A 16,157-nucleotide genomic window follows, 5' to 3' on the forward strand; every position below is an offset into this window, starting at 1 on the left:
ATTCATTTGACTTAATGTAAATCCTGTTGGAGCAGACAAGAATGGCCACAATTTTGGCAAAAAATTGAAATGGTAAGAAGCAGGCTTTACGAGTTAAGACACTTTTGAAACAGAACTAAAGTTTGAAACAGAACTAAATTGTCAATCCAGCTACATAATGCAGTGACCTAAATGTATATCAAATCAACAGTTGCGAGCCCTGATGTGGATGAAGTAATAGAGCAAAGTAAATGGTTAAAAATAAACATTTTACAAGACTTTTGGAGTACACTCAAGTTCCAGTGTGTTTATTAATTCAATATCCACATAATTGCCCGCTCATTAAAACTCATTTAAGGGATAAAACAAAGACATTGCTCAGTTCCAATACCCATAAAACCATTCCAAGAGAACTAAACACTAGGACACCTGCCCCAGATCATCATCAGGGAAAAGGGTCTAAAGGGCTTTTTCTTGATTGTAGGTCAAATATCATCATCATCAATTCAACCAGGGTGATTCATTCTTCTCTGATCTCAAGACAAATCCCTCAACTCCTCCGAGATGATTGATTTGACTTAGGATCTTGGTCCAGCGACTGATGCTGTTTGTTTCCTTACAGTGCTGTATTCTCAGTTTGAAACGGACTGTATGTTGGGTCCTATTCTATGTTCTTCTTATTGGACAAGTCCCTCCCTCCCTGATTCACTTGGTTTCAAGACGTTTTCTCCCGACTGAACACAACCCTGGGTCGTGATCATTAGGGCAAACCGTAGCGAAACATTTTGCAACAACAAACGTAAATCTGTCTTCTTATTGGACAAGTCGAGGTAGTTCCTTTTGTTTTTCGACCTTCCTTTGGGTGCCAACTGACATGCCTCTGGTTTACTGTGTGGCATAGTTGTCCCCTCCAGCCCCGCCTCCAGCAACACCCACCAGCATGTTGTTCTTGGGGGAGCAGCTGTCTGGCTCCATGGTCATCACCCTGACAGAGTACCCATGAGTCTCTGCTGCCCAGGAGCGGTCCAGGTCCACCAGGCCCATGCACTGTTTACCTGGAGGAGAGGGGTCAAAGACCAGAGTGATGATGTCACTGATAGAACAATAATGGAGGTAATTTATATTCCACACACTGGCAACTAAGAGGTGAATTGCAGTGCACAGAGACAGTACATAACTAAAACAACTGACAGAATGTTCCCCTGTCTCACAGTAGAATTGTCTTTGTTCTAATCATTCTTAGAATTTGCTTTCATATTACTATGGATAAACAAAGTGAGTCCTTTGTGGATAACACCCGTAGGCCTCTTCTGTACTGTAGCAGCCTTTAAATCAGTTTATTGAGGCGGAATAAGACATGAAGACATTCCACCAGGATCTGTTCATCTTTCCTTATATGACCCTCATTCTCAACATTCTACTGCAGACGCTTCCTAGACCGGCCTCTTCAGTACCAACAACTCTCTTCTTGCCTATTAAGACTTTGGGATCACTTCCACTGGCACTCCCCTATCAAAGCTTGCTTTAAAGGCAAAAGCCCACTAACCGCATTACGCTGCTCAGTGGCTCTGAAGCAGACCCAGACAGACAACAAACGCGTCTACAGCACTCAAGAGTCTCAGACGGACCGACGCTCAGATCTGACGGGCTCGGGGAATAAGGAATAAGATCAAAGATGGTAAGTGTGAGTTGAGGAGAGGTTGAGGAAGGGGTGTCATGGCGGCGGCAGCACCCCGCCAGCGGAATCTTCTATGACAGGAAGTGTCAGGTAGGGAACGTACGAGGGCGGTTCAAAGTGAAAACACAACGGGGAGTACCTTCACTAATTATTCACAAGTATTGAATGTGCTGGTATAGGATATGTTTTGCCTTTAAAATCACGATGAATAAGATTCTATGGACAGGGGGCAAGCAAGCCTACTGAGAGGCACTTTTTAAATACGGACCCAGGTACTGAAGGGAGTATCAGTTTGATGGAGATATACAATAATATCCCCTTTGACTTTGCGGTCAACATGAATCGGCGCCAAATGACATTAGTGGCCTGTTTGTGTTAAAAGGTGATCATTTATTTGGGGGTCAATCACAATGTGTGTGTGTGAGTGACAGTGTGTCTGTCACCTATTAAGCGTTGTTCTGAAGGCAGCTGGACAGCCGTCTGGTCTGCGAAGCGGCAGAGGATCATGTGCTCCTAAATGGAGGGAGAACAGAGAGAGAGATGGAGGGAGAGCACAGAGAGAGAGGTGGAGGGAGAAGAGAGAGAGATGGAGGGAGAGCAGAGAGAGAGATGGAGGAAGAGCACAGAGAGAGAGGTGGAGGGGGAAGAGAGAGAGAGATGGAGGGAGAGCAGAGAGAGAGAGGTAGAGGGAGAAGAGAGAGAGATGGAGGGAGAGCAGAGAGAGAGAGAGAGATGGAGGGAGAGCACAGAGAGAGGGATGGATGGAGAACAGAAAGAGAGATGGATGGAGAACAGAAAGAGAGATGGATGGAGAACAGAAAGAGAGATGGATGGAGAACAGAAAGAGAGATGAGGGAGAACAGAAAGAGAGATGGAGGGAGAACAGAAAGAGAGGTGGAGGGAGAAGAGAGAGATGGAGGGAGAGCAGAGAGAGATGGAGGGAGAGCACAGAGAGATGGAGGGAGAGCACAGAGAGAGGGATGGAGGGAGAGCACAGAGAGAGGGATGGATGGAGAAAAGAAAGAGAGATGGAGGGAGAACAGAAAGAGAGATGGAGGGAGAACAGAAAGAGAGATGGAGGGAGAGCACAGAGAGAGAGATGGAGGGAGAACAGAAAGAGAGATGGAGGGAGAACAGAAAGAGAGATGGAGGGAGAACAGAAAGAGAGATGGAGGGAGAGCACAGAGAGAGAATGTTAACTCAAACTCACACCACACACAGCTACAGCTAAAACTCATCAGCTGACACACCAATATATGCACACATGACTAAGTTGCTTTGAATAAAAGCATGTGCTAAATGGCATATTTATTAAATGTTTTATTTCCACAGACTTCAACCAACCCCAGCAGTAGAATGTTCGTTCCAGGCTTTCCTGAAAGTCTCTGTATAAAGCCATGCTGTACATCATTAGAGCCACATCTCTGACCTCTGGGAGAATGAGTCTCCTTCCTGCTCTTACCACTTCCTAATTTTTCTTCCCCAGAAGGTAAAAACACCAAAACCCAGGGAACAGTAGGGATCTTCTCATGTCTTTCTTTATTCACCATCTTGTCATCTTCTACACCCCTTTTTCTACAACCCTACGGTAAAAACCCCAACCACAGAAAAACACTAGTTATCCTCTAGCTCTAAGTGATTCCATTCTTCACTGTGGAAGGATCAGGACAGTACCGTCCTAGCCAAGGTTTAACCACTATGACTCAGCGCCAAGCACCAATACCTCACATCATTAGCGTTGTATTACAGCCGCGGAAGGCTATCTGTCATGGCGCTCCGCTGTCAGTCTGTTCAACTAGCTCAGGGGGGAAAGAGTGCACACCCGAGACTGTGATTGGTTGGTTCACTGTGTTACAGTAGCAGTGAACTGCCATATTGGTTTCTGTTAGCCACCACCACAGCCACTGGCCTAAGGTTTTAGAGTGAGGTGAAGGGGAAATTCAGCAACTCTGAGGACAACTGAAGTTGATTAAAAAATAATCTTAATTTTGGCCTTTAGCCTTCATCAGGGTTTTAGAGTGGAAATACCGTAGTCACAGTAATACAGCCTCTCTTCGCTAAGACGAGGAGCAAAACACTAAAGGAAGCACCAGTGACTAGATCAATAAAAAAAGTGGTCAGAGTAAGCAGATGCTAAGCTACAGGACTGTTTTGCTAGCACAGACTGGAATATGTTCCGGGATTCCTCCAATGGCATTGAGGAGTACACTACATCAGTCGTTGGCTTCATCAATAAGTGCATCGATGAAGTTGTCCCCACAGTGACCGTACGTACATACCCCAACCAGAAGCCATAGATTACAGGCAACATCCGCACTGAGCTAAAGGCTAGAGCTGCCGCTTTCAAAGAGTGGGACTCTAACCCGGAAGTTTATAAGAAATCCCGCTATGCCCTACGACGAACCATCAAACAGGCAAAGCGTCAATACAGGACTAAGATGGAATCATACAACACCGGCTCTGACGCTCGTCGGATGTGGCAAGCCTTGCAAACCATTACAGACTACAAAGGGAAGCACAGCCAAGTGCTGCCGGTGACACGAGCCTACCAGAGGAGCTAAATGACTTCTATGCTCGCTTCGAGGCAAATAACACTGAAACATGCATGAGAGCACCAGCTGTTCTAGAAGACTGTGTGATCACGCTCTCCGCAGCCGATGTGAGTAAAACCTATAAACTGGTCAACATTCACCAGGCCAGACGGGTTACCAGGACGTGTACTGTGATCATGCGCTGACCAACTGGCAAGTGTCTTCACTGACATTTTCAACCTCTCCCTGTCCGAGTCTGTAATACCAACATGTTTTAAGAAGACCATCATAGTGCTTGTGCCCAAGAACACTATGGTAATCTGCCTAAACGACTACCGACCCGTAGCACTCACGTCTGTAGCCATGAAGTGCTTCGAAAGGCTGGTCATGGCTCACATCAACACCATTATCCCAGAAACCCTAGACCCACTCCAATTTGCATACCGCCCCAACAGATCAACAGATGATGCAATCCACACTGCCCTTTCCCACCTGGACAAAAGGAACACCTATGTGAGAATGCTATTCATTGACTACAGCTCAGCGTTCAACACCACAGTGTCCTCAAAGCTCATCAATATGCTAAGGACCCTGGGACTAAACACCTCCCTCTGCAACTGGATCCAGGACTTACTGACGGGCCGCCCCCAGGTGGTAAGGGTAGATAACAACACATCCGCCATGCTGATCCTCAACACAGGGGCCCTCAGGGGTGCGTGCTCAGTCCCCTCCTGTATTCCCTGTTCACACATGACTGCACGGCCAGGCACGACTCCAACATCATCATTAAGTTTGCCGATGACACAACAGTGTTAGGCCTGATCACCGACAACGACGAGACAGCCTATTGGGAGGAGGTCAGACACCTGGCTGTGTGGTGCCAGGACAACAACCTCTCCCTCAAAGTGATCAAGACAAAGGAGATGATTGTGGACTACAGGAAAAAGAGGGCCGAGCACGCCCCCATTCTCATCGACGTGACTGCAGTGGAGCAGGTTGAGAGCTTCAAGTTCCTTGATGTCCACATCACCAACAAACTAACATGGTCCAAGCACACCAAGACAGTCATGAAGAGGGCACGACAAAACCTATTCCCCCTCAGGAGACTGAAAAGATTTGGCATGGGTCCTCAGATCCTCAAAAGGATTTACAGCTGCATCATTGAGAGCATACTGACTGGTTGCATCACTCCCTGGTATGGCAACTGCTCGGCCTCCGACCGCAAGGCACTACAGAGGGTAGTGCGTACGGCCCAGTACATCACTGGGGACAAGCTTCCTGCCATCCAGGACTTCTATACCAGGTGGTGTCAGAGGAAGGCCCTAAAAATTGTCAAAGACTCCAGCCACCCTAGTCATAGACTGTTCTCTATTCTACCGCACGGCAAGCAGTACCGGAGCGCCAAGTCTAGGTCCGAAGGGCTTCTAAACAGCATCTACCCCCAAGCCATAAGACTCCTGAACACCTAATCAAATAGCTACCCAGACTATTTGCATCCCCCCCTCTTTTCCACCGCTGCTACTCTCTGTTGTTATCATCTATGCATAGTCACTTTAATAACTCTACCTACATGTACATATTACCTCAACTAACCAGTGCCGCCGCACATTGACTCTGTACTGGTACCCCCCTGTATATAGTCTCACTATTGTTATTTTACTGCTGCTCTTCAGTTACTTGTTACTTTTATTTATTTTTCTTATCTGTATTTTTTTTAACTGCATTGTTGGTTAGGGGCTCGTAAGTAAGCATTCGGTGCATCTGACTAATAAAATGTGATTTGATTTGACTGAAGGAATTCATTGAAAATGAAATAGAATAGAATCGTTAATCATATTGTGATGATTCAGCACAGAGGGAGGTTTAGAGAGACAGAGAACATGCATGTTATTTGCCGGAAAATGAATCCGGTTGCTTAAAATGGAATATTGATTTCTCTTTCCAGACTGCAATTATGCGATCAACTATGTGGTCAAATTTCTTTGTCAAAGTTTCTTTCAAACTAGACAGAACAAAACAGGGATAAATGACACACACGACTTTCCACCACCAAATACCCTAAATTCACTGCAAAATACACAAGCAGTATTTTAAGATGGGGAGAAAAATTATTCTTTCATCTGTAAACCAAATCTTTTAAGACATTGGATTTCCTGCAGAGAATAGACCATTACCAAAATATACTGGTAGTAGTCAGTTTAAAGACACATCAACTGTCACATTCCAGTTGTCATGGCGAGGCCCTATAGCAGGTAGTGTAGTGAGTATTGAGGCCATACATCAGGGATCATTGACTAGATCCAGTCGCGGGACGATTTTGTTCTTGAGTAGATGGTCAGGGGTCCGAGAGACAATTACACATAATTTGGAGACTATAAAATGTACTGCAAGAAGCACAAGCAGATACACTACGATTCAAAAGTTTGGGGTCACTTAGAAATGTCCTTGTTTTTGAAAGAAAAGCAACATTTTTTGTCCATTAAAATAATGTTTCTTTCAAAAGCAAGGACATTTCTAAGTGACCCCAAACTTTTGAACGGTAGTGTATATTTGACTAAAACATGATCATTTCAAACCTTGCTTACATTTGTTTATTATCACATACAGCACATGGCCTAAAGTATGTGGACACCTGCTGGTCCAACATCTCATTCCAAAATCATTTCAAAAGCATTCATTTGGAGTTGGTCCCCCCTTTGCTGCTATATCTAATAGTTGTACTAGTTCCCATCCTGACAGACACCTTGTTAAGTTCGCTGATGACACTGCCTTGATCAGCCTGTTGCATGATGACGAGGAACATCATGGCCCGGTCCTAGATAACTTTGTAGAGTGGTGTGACGAATCACACTTGGTTCTCAATACCAACAAGACCAAAGAGATGTGCATAGACTTCAGGAAGCGTACAACACCTACCTCTGCAACATCTATCAGAGGCCAGAATATAGAGATTGTAGAGGAATACAAATATCTGGGTGTCCTCTTGGACAATAAGCTTCAGTGGAGTAAATGTACAGACCTGATCTACAAAAAGAGCCAACAGAGACTGTACTTTCTCAAAAAGCTGGGATCTTTTAATGTAGACTGTACTATACTGACTCTGTTTTACAAATCTTTTATTGAGAGTATTTAAACTTTTTGTATTGTTCGTTGGTTTGGCAATGCCACTGTCAGCTAGAGAAATATGCTGAGAAGGATTATCACCACAGCAAGCAAGGTACTTGGAGTCAAATAGACAGGCCTGGATGAGATCTTTAAAGTCAGGGCCCTCCGCAAGGCTCACAAAATCATTTTAGACCCAAGCCACCCCCTGTACCCCTGTTTTTTTAATGTTTTATTGGTATGTAACTATTATGAAAGTTGTATTGGCAATTTTGTTTTGTATTTAAACACCACTTTAAACATGTACATGACACTGCAACAACATTTCCCCATGGGAACAATAAAGTAAGTAAGTAAGTAAGTAATAACAGCCTCCGCTCTGGGGCGGCAGGTAGCCTAGTGGTTAGAGCGTTGGGAATCCTTGAGCTGACAAGGTAAAAATCTGTCATTCTGCCCCTGAACAAAGCAGTTAACCCACTGTTCTCAGGACGCTGTCATTGTAAATAAGAATTTGTTCTTAACTGACTTGCCTAGTTAAATAAAAGTTACATTTAAAACATACAAAAATTTTAACTATTCTGGGAAGGCTTTCCACTAGATATTGCTGCAGGGACTTGCTTCCATTTAGCCACAAGAGCATTAGTGAGGTTGGGCACTGATGTTGGGCGATTAGGCCGGCTCGCAGTCGGAACTCTAATTCATCTCAAAGGTGTTCGATGGGGCTTTGTGCAGGCCAGTCAAGTTCTTCCACACCGATCTCGACAAACTATTTCTGTATGGACCTCGCTTTGTGCAAGGCGGCATTGTCATGCTGAAACAGGAAAGGGCCTTCCCCAAACTGTTGCCACAAAGTTGGAAGCACAGAATCGTCTAGAATGTCTTTGTATGCTGTAGGGTTAAGATTTCCCTTCATTGGAACTAAAGGGCCTAGCCCGAACCATGAAAAACAGCCCCAGACTATTATTCCTCATCCACCGAACTTTACAGTTGGCACTATGCATTGAGGCAGGTAGCGTTCTTCTGGCACCTGCCAAACACAGATTAGTCCGTTGGACTGCCAGGCGGTGAAGTGTGATTCATCAGTCCAGAGAACGTGTTTCCACTTCTTCAGAGCCCAATGGCGGCGTGCATTTACACCACTCTAGCCGACGCTTGGCATTGCGCATGGTGATCTTAGGCTTGTGCTCGGCTGCTCGGCCGTGGAAAACCATTTCATGAAGCTCCCGACAAACAGTTGTTGTGCTGATGTTACTTCCAGAGGCAGTTTGGAACTCGGTAGTGAGGGTTGCAACCGAGGACAGATGATTTTTACGCAATATGCGCTTCAGCACTTGGCGGCCCCGTTCTGTGAGCTTGTGTGGCCTACCACATCACGTCTGAGACGCTGTTGCTCCTAAAGGTTTCTACTTCATAATAACAGCACTTACAGTTGACCAGGGCAACTCTAGCAGGGCAGAAATTTGACAAACTGACTTGTTGAAAAGGTGGCATCCTATAACGGTGAGCTCCTCAGTAAGGCCATTCTACTGCCAATGTTTGTGTGGCTGAACTAGCCGAATCCCCTAATTTGAAGGGGTGTCCTAATACTTTTATATATATAGTGAATGTCTCTCTATTATGCGTGGGAATCACTTGGAACAGATTTCCAAAATTAAAATCACTTGGAGCTGATTTGCTGTTGTTTTTACAGTCTTAAGTCCCCCAAAAATATTAAAAAAAAAAAATCAAATGCGGGCCAAAATCGGCATGCGGGCCGCCAGTTGGGAACCCTGCCATACATCATTAAGATATTATGATGTCATCATCTCCTACCAGTTCAGTGCACTGTCGGTGTCAAGTGATACGACTTAGGCCCTGTTCTGATACTCTGAAAAGGCATCCTGCCTTCCTTGAAGTAATCACTGATCTGACATAGAGCCGTGCTTTTACCTACCAAATATTGATGACTCCAAGGAAGGGAGTGAACTAAGGATGCATCTGTCCTCCTGTGTGGCTCAGTTGGTAGAGCATTGCGCTTGCAACAACAGGGTTATGGGTTCGATTCCCACAGAGGACAAGTACATCTGCTAAATGACTAAAATGTACATTTGGAATATTATTTGAACCTCCGCTGACCTCAATCAAGACATGAACTTTCTCAACATTCAGTCTCTTGACCGTCGATCTACTCATGATGACTAATGATGTTGTTGTTTTGAAATTGCTTGTTTTTTTGTTGCCGTTGCTTTACAGCGCCTTGACATTTCTTTATGTAATGAACAGCGCTGTAAAACTTTATACAGTAATTTCCGGACTATAAGCCGCAACTTTTTTCCCACGCTATGAACCTTGCGGTTTATACAATGACGCGGCTAATTTATGTATTTTTTTTCTTTTTCACAAGATTCACGCCGCCAAAAAACTGAGCACCGTCACATAATGTGACGTAAATCGAGCGCGCTCAAACTTCCCATCATTCTGATTACGGTAGTCATTTTGTCACCCTCATCATGGCAAAGACACGGAGAAATGCATATGATGCAGCTTTCAAGTTGAAGGCGATCGATCTGGCTGTTGGAAAAGGAAATAGAGCTGCTGCACGGGAGCTTGGCCTTAATGAGTCGATGATAAGACGTTGGAAACAGCAGCGTGAGGAACTGACTCAGTGCAAAAAGACAACAAAAGCTTTCAGAGAAGAAAAGCAGATGGCCCGAACTAGAAAATGAGCTTGAAGACTGGGTCAACACACAGAGAGCAGACGGCCGAGGTGTTTCAACTGTGCAGATCCGACTGAAAGCCAAAACAATCGCCACCGCAATGAAGTTTGACTTTCTTGGTAGGCTACTGTTTACTGCTATTTAAAAAAAAATTGTTACAAGCCGTGTTTCGTTAAAGCCTATTTATTTTTGTTACAAGCCGTGTTTCGTTTAAAAGCCTATTTATTTTTGTTACAAGCCGTGTTTCGTTTAAAGGCTGTGTAAAGTTCATTTGTTTCAATGTACCGGTAGGCACTTGCGGCTTATAGACATGTGCGGTTTATTTATGTACAAAATACATATTTTAAAAAAAAATTGTGGGTACGGCTTATATTCAGGTGCGCTTAATAGTCCAGCAATTACGGTAAATGATTATTAGTATTAGTGGTATTGTAGCGATGTAGTTCCTGTAAATGCTGGCTTTAGTTCCCAGGATACATTCAGGATAAATCAACAGGAGAGCTATTTCTGAGGTCAGATAGTTTATTCTCTCTACTCTCCCCTCCTCTCGCTCTCTCCCCTTCTCTCTCTCTCCCCTCGTCTCTCTACCTCCCCTTCTCTCTCTACCTCCCCTTCTCTCTCTACTCTCTCCCCTCCTCTCTCTCTGCAAAGAGTCAGCGAATGGAAAAGAACATGACTAGGACTACACTTGAAATTAAACCATGCACGTGTTTTGCATCTAAAACAGGGCTCTTCCGGAGTCTTTTAGGTTTTAGTAATGATATATATATATATATATATATAAATAACCTCTTGTACCTCCTGGCAAGGGAGCAACAGGTTTCAGCATGAATGTAAATTATTATGCTTTATAACTGAGGGGTCAAAACTGTTGTAGCCTGTGTAGGAGAACACTGTTCGCAATTACCATAAATAAAAAAGACAAATTAAATCTGACTTAGTTCAATCTTCGCTGCTGATATGCATCCAAACAAATAATAGATTGCGTGGGAAATCTAGCGCTCATTTGAAATGAAGTGAACCTACCTTGTAACTCAGTGTCTCCAGAAACCTTTTGCTGCAAAAAAGAGTTTGAAAGAAGTGAGATATTTTGGGAATAATGCTCAGAGAAAAGACGAGTGTAAAAACTTTTCAGCAAATCTGCACGTTGTGCTTTTCTGTGGGAAAACTATTTGTAGTGCATTGTACTAGTGTCTATTGTTCACACTGACATTCACATACTAAGTCCATCTTCTTTTGTCTTGATAAGTCATGACATAACAAACTATCTTCTGATGATAAACTCCATACGTGACAAAAAAACAAAAACCATGCTCCTTTTGAGCAAGTTCTTTATCCGATGTCCTGGGAAACAGGCAGTTTGATTGTGATGTTAAAGAGTAGCGAGAAAGAGCTTAAAGCTAGCTAATAATCAACATGGCACTGAAGACGTCAAAGGTCATGTCACGTCACGGGCAGTCAGACCACTCAGTTGAGGACTCGAATGTTTCACTTGGCCGGCTATAGCCTCTCGGTCACATACTCCATAGCTAGGTACTGTAAATATGATGTACACACATCCAAAGCTCCTGAGCAGGTGCTGAATATAAAAAAACTCAGGTATTCTGCAGACTGCACTTGGGAATTTAAACTTGGTATGTTGACTCTTGGTGAAGGTTTGTCTTCGGGACCATAACCTGAGGATGAACTAGTTAAGGCTGTGGTGTAGTGCAGAGTAGCATGAATACTGACACTGCTACAGGGCCCACCTCATATCTAGTAACAGCCTTTAGCTATGCCAGTAGCAGTGATATAGCACAACCTTCAGTGCATTCTCTCTTTAGAATACCATGTTTTGTGGTCATTGAGGCCTTTGTGTTGTCAACATGTCATGTATCCTTCCTCCTAGTTCTCATACCAGCCACTTCACAAACCAGTCAGTCAGAGTGCTGTCATGGCAACAGGAACAACAGCACAATAAACTAGCTCCTACATTTTTCTCCCTCTCCCTCGTGTTCATGCCCTCAAGCACATTTCACACTCTTCGGATCATACCTCAGCCTAGGAAAATATCAAGGCATCAAACACATAAGTTCGGCTCCGGCCCCAGAATGAAATGAGCAGAAGACATTTTCCGAGTGATCAGTGATTCGTGTTCGCCAACTTATTTGGTTATGCAGTAGTTTTTTTACTCTGTCATTTTGTGACAGCAGCCCTGTACTGAAAGATCATTCTCCTAATGCTGATTGAATGGACTGAATGAGAGAGCAGGGTGACACAGAAGTCGTAGATGCTGTGGAAGAAAACATAAGCCAGAGACCAACGCAGATAGAGAAGGAGGCAGAGAGGTACAAATGAAGATGGAGAGACCGGTGGAGCGAGAGAGAGGCAGAAATGGTGGGAGATACAGTCGATAAAGATAACAGAAGAAGATGGGTAAGGAGGCACAAGATAAAGACAACTCAGACAGACCGACAGACAGACATTGAGACAGAGAGACAGGCAGAAATACATGCATTGAGACAGACAGGCAGACAGACCTCCTGGGGAAGGTGAACTTCAGTGTGTTCTGGACGAAGCCGTAGCAGCAGGGGCTGACCACGAAGGTCGCTCCCGCCTGGATACACTGCTCTACCACCATGTCTGTCGCAACGCCACACGCATGGAGGGCCACCTGGAGACACACACACACACGTTAAAACACAGGCACACACATTAAAACACAGGCACACACGGTCACACAAATTTGTTATAAATTACCCAATCAGAACACCCTCTTTCTCTGCATCCATCGCATCGTCACGGTACGATACACCTCATTGGAAAACATCTAGCAAACCTAACCCTGAGTCAATAGGGAAAACAAACCGAACCGTTTGGAGAAGAAGAAAAAAACTCACTGATTAACTAGTTAAAGAAGCCGTTTGATGCTGAACGTGTGGAGTAAACAAACTTTTGAGTCGTTTAGCAGTGGAGGCACGGAGGGACCGGGTTTCCCATTGAGCAGGTAAACCGTGACGCTCTGCATCTCAATACACATTACCAGAGGAGTGGTTAGAGGATGCTGGGTGGAGACAGAGAGAGAGCAAGAGAGAGAGCGATGGAGTGAAAGAGACGGAGAGAGAGAGATGAAGTGAAAGAGACGGAGAGAGAGAGATGAAGTGAAAGAGACGGAGAGAGAGAGATGGAGTGAAACAGACGGAGAGAGAGAGATGGAGTGAAACAGACGGAGAGAGAGAGATGGAGTGAAACAGACGGAGAGAGAGAGATGGAGTGAAACAGACGGAGAGAGAGAGATGGAGTGAAACAGACGGAGAGAGAGAGATGGAGTGAAACAGACGGAGAGAGAGAGATGGAGTGAAACAGACGGAGAGAGAGAGATGAAGTGAAAGAGACGGAGAGAGAGAGATGGAGTGAAAGAGACGGAGAGAGAGAGATGAAGTGAAAGAGACGGAGAGAGAGAGATGAAGTGAAAGAGATGGAGAGAGAGAGATGAAGTGAAAGAGATGGAGAGAGAGAGATGGAGTGAAAGAGACGGAGAGAGAGAGATGAAGTGAAAGAGATGGAGAGAGAGAGATGGAGTGAAACAGACGGAGAGAGAGAGAGATGGAGAGAAACAGACAGAGAGAGAGAACCTCTGAGACTCTACTGTAGCAGACTGTTTTCCTAATATCCTTGTCCTGGGGGCCCACTTCAAGTCGATATCCATTAGTACAGTGTTAGTTGATCAGTTGACAAATTGATTCCGGAGTGTTAGTACTGTCTGAAATACATCAGATAAGCGGCATGGTTGGGGTACTCGAGGAGAGGTTTGGTAAACACTGGATTAGTAGATGTTGATAACTCTGAGGAGAGCCTCTTGGACTGAAAGCTAAGACATTCCCATCAAAATCCCATAACATCTATGGTAGGTGGACTTGAGCACCAGGGACCACGTTTAGTTGTGAGTAGGTTGGACCAGGGCCATGTATTTAGAGAGTTGGGCCAATGAGGTTTCTGCATTATGAAGCATTTACATGACACTTTAACATTCTATGGCAGCCATGTTAGCTCCCCATTAACATTACAGGCGGAATATTTATACAATGCTATGTAACTATCTGAATGTCGAGAACTAGAACACAATATATAACATTGTAAAGGTTGTCCTAACTCTCTAAATATTATGGCTCTGGGTAGTACTTATCAGCCTACTGTTACTACTGGTAATTCTCAATCAGCACCCTAGCATTGGAGCCCAGTCAGAAACACTAGCTAGCTAACTCCTAAGTATTTCTCCAATGTCATCAGCTCTGAATGGAGGATCCAAAATGATGTTGGGAGAACTTCAAAAAGAACCCCAGAGACAACGTTCGAGATAACACATGTTGATTCGGCCACGTACAACAGAATCTGTTCAATGTGCGAGACAGCCTCTTCCAAGACTTAAGATTTGAATTATAGCAAATCCCCCGCTAAAGAGCGATTAACGACCATTCTTTCGGGATGAACGTCCCCTAACGTTACATTAAGTCCACATCAAATGTATGGTGGCAGGCTGACTGCTGTAATCCATCACAGCTCTAACATATACCACCTGCTCCTTCACATCTACGTCACAGCTTGGCTTTTCTCTGTGGATTCTGACATTTACCTAACTATAAAACCGCAGCCAAGTTGTTGTATACGCTCCTCTCTCATTCTGTGGTCGCGGCAGAAGGCTTCAGATCACCTCAGCCAGGCATTTCCAGGGAGAGTTGAAAGGGCTCCTGAGAAACACACTGCAGCCTAGAGATTTAAGGGACCTTAATCCTCCTGTTGTTTGGCTGCCAACGTAGCGCCTCTCCTCCCCCCGACCACACTGGGGCCCTGCAGTACCCTGGCCTGGGTTGGCCCGTCTTTGGCATGACTATCTGAAGGCATCGTTCCAGACACGTCGGGGAACTAGAAGACAGGTACTTATAGGAGGACCAGAGTGCTGGGATGTTAGATGCAACTCTTTAAGCCAGGGATCCTTAGTCTTTTGTCCTGGAGACATACTGTAGATTCAGGTTTTCATTCCAACAACATGGCAGCATCTCGTTAAACCTATTATACCAGTGAAGGGAAATCCCTGTAAAATGGTGTATTGAGGTCAGTATAGGCAAAGTATCAGAAGTAGAATGGCCGACACCAGCAATAGCACCAAGACCACCAGCGACTTCAGCACGTGCAGCGCCAGCGGAAAAGAAGAGATTAAGAGTAGAAGCTACTAGCCACATATTAGGAACACATTCCGAGGCATCCTTCTGCCTTTTTATCGTCGGCCATCTTGGAAGCTAGCCCTCCTCCTTGTAGTAATGTGATAAAGATGGAAGTCCTTCCTGCCAACCAGACCAGAGAAATGTTGTTGTTGGCTGTTTTGCATTTCTGAGGAGGAAGCACTGCATACAAATTCCAAATGTATTCTTTCTTCTTGAAACACTCGGAGGGTACTACTCTGTGTGCTTGTATTGGTTACTTACTCAAGAGGGAGCGTTGCAAAGGACAACACAGACACACCATGTGATAAAACAAGACTAAAGAAACAATTGGAAAACCAGACTAAAGAAAGGAACTGTCCACGTGGGGAGAGCCTGTTTCCATTAAGCCAGAGGCTTCTGTGGAGGCCGGTATCAATTATGGATTAATGCGAGCCGATAAAGGATTGAGGATTGTTTGGAAAAAAGCACTCTTTATTAGTCTCACCCGTCTTTTGGGGGGTGGGAAGAGATCTTATAGAAGATTCTGGTCCACAATATTTTTGTTCCCCCTCTCATCTTTGCATGAGTACAACTTCTCTTCATAATGAATAACAACAGACAGTGGGCTGAAATATGAGCTCTGAAACTCATTATTCACAGCTCATACACCCTGGTCCACACACACACACACACAGTCTCAGTGTGAAAAACACTTCACGGTTAACCACGGCAATATATCACACCCCGTGTGCATCGGTGCTTATTACCTCTGGTATTGAATTAACATTTTTCCCCGGTATTACTTTCTACACATTGTGGATCATTTGCACTCTTATCAAATATTGTATCATAAATGATGTACTTGTCAGGGCTATAGGGGGCTCTGTCAGTGATGAGCAGAGATAACCTACCTATAGTACCTACCGCACAGAGCAGCTTTGCTTTGACTCCCACTGTTCTAGTCTACTCAGACCCTAAAACTCATCTACCC

General features: G+C 44.5%; 1 protein-coding gene across 6 annotated transcripts in view; it reads right to left on the reverse strand.

The window, feature by feature from the left end:
* Positions 1–266: 266 nt before the first annotated feature.
* gstcd (glutathione S-transferase, C-terminal domain containing) overlaps positions 267–16,157 on the reverse strand; it is a 59,694-nt gene continuing 43,803 nt past the window's right edge. For 3 of the 6 annotated variants that reach the window (XM_071407718.1, XM_071407720.1, XM_071407717.1), the window contains 4 exons: positions 12,506–12,639; positions 11,013–11,043; positions 2,101–2,170; positions 267–1,034 (listed from right to left, as the gene is read on the reverse strand). In XM_071407718.1, the coding sequence (XP_071263819.1) occupies positions 865–1,034; positions 2,101–2,170; positions 11,013–11,043; positions 12,506–12,639 (405 nt within the window). In that variant the 3' untranslated portion in view covers positions 267–864. The remainder of the gene's footprint in view (positions 1,035–2,100; positions 2,171–11,012; positions 11,044–12,505; positions 12,640–16,157) is intronic. The other 3 variants (XR_011675699.1, XR_011675698.1, XM_071407719.1) reach the window with 3 other exon arrangements.

Source organism: Salvelinus alpinus, chromosome 6 (assembly GCF_045679555.1).
Source record: "Salvelinus alpinus chromosome 6, SLU_Salpinus.1, whole genome shotgun sequence".
Lineage (NCBI taxonomy): Eukaryota > Metazoa > Chordata > Actinopteri > Salmoniformes > Salmonidae > Salvelinus > Salvelinus alpinus.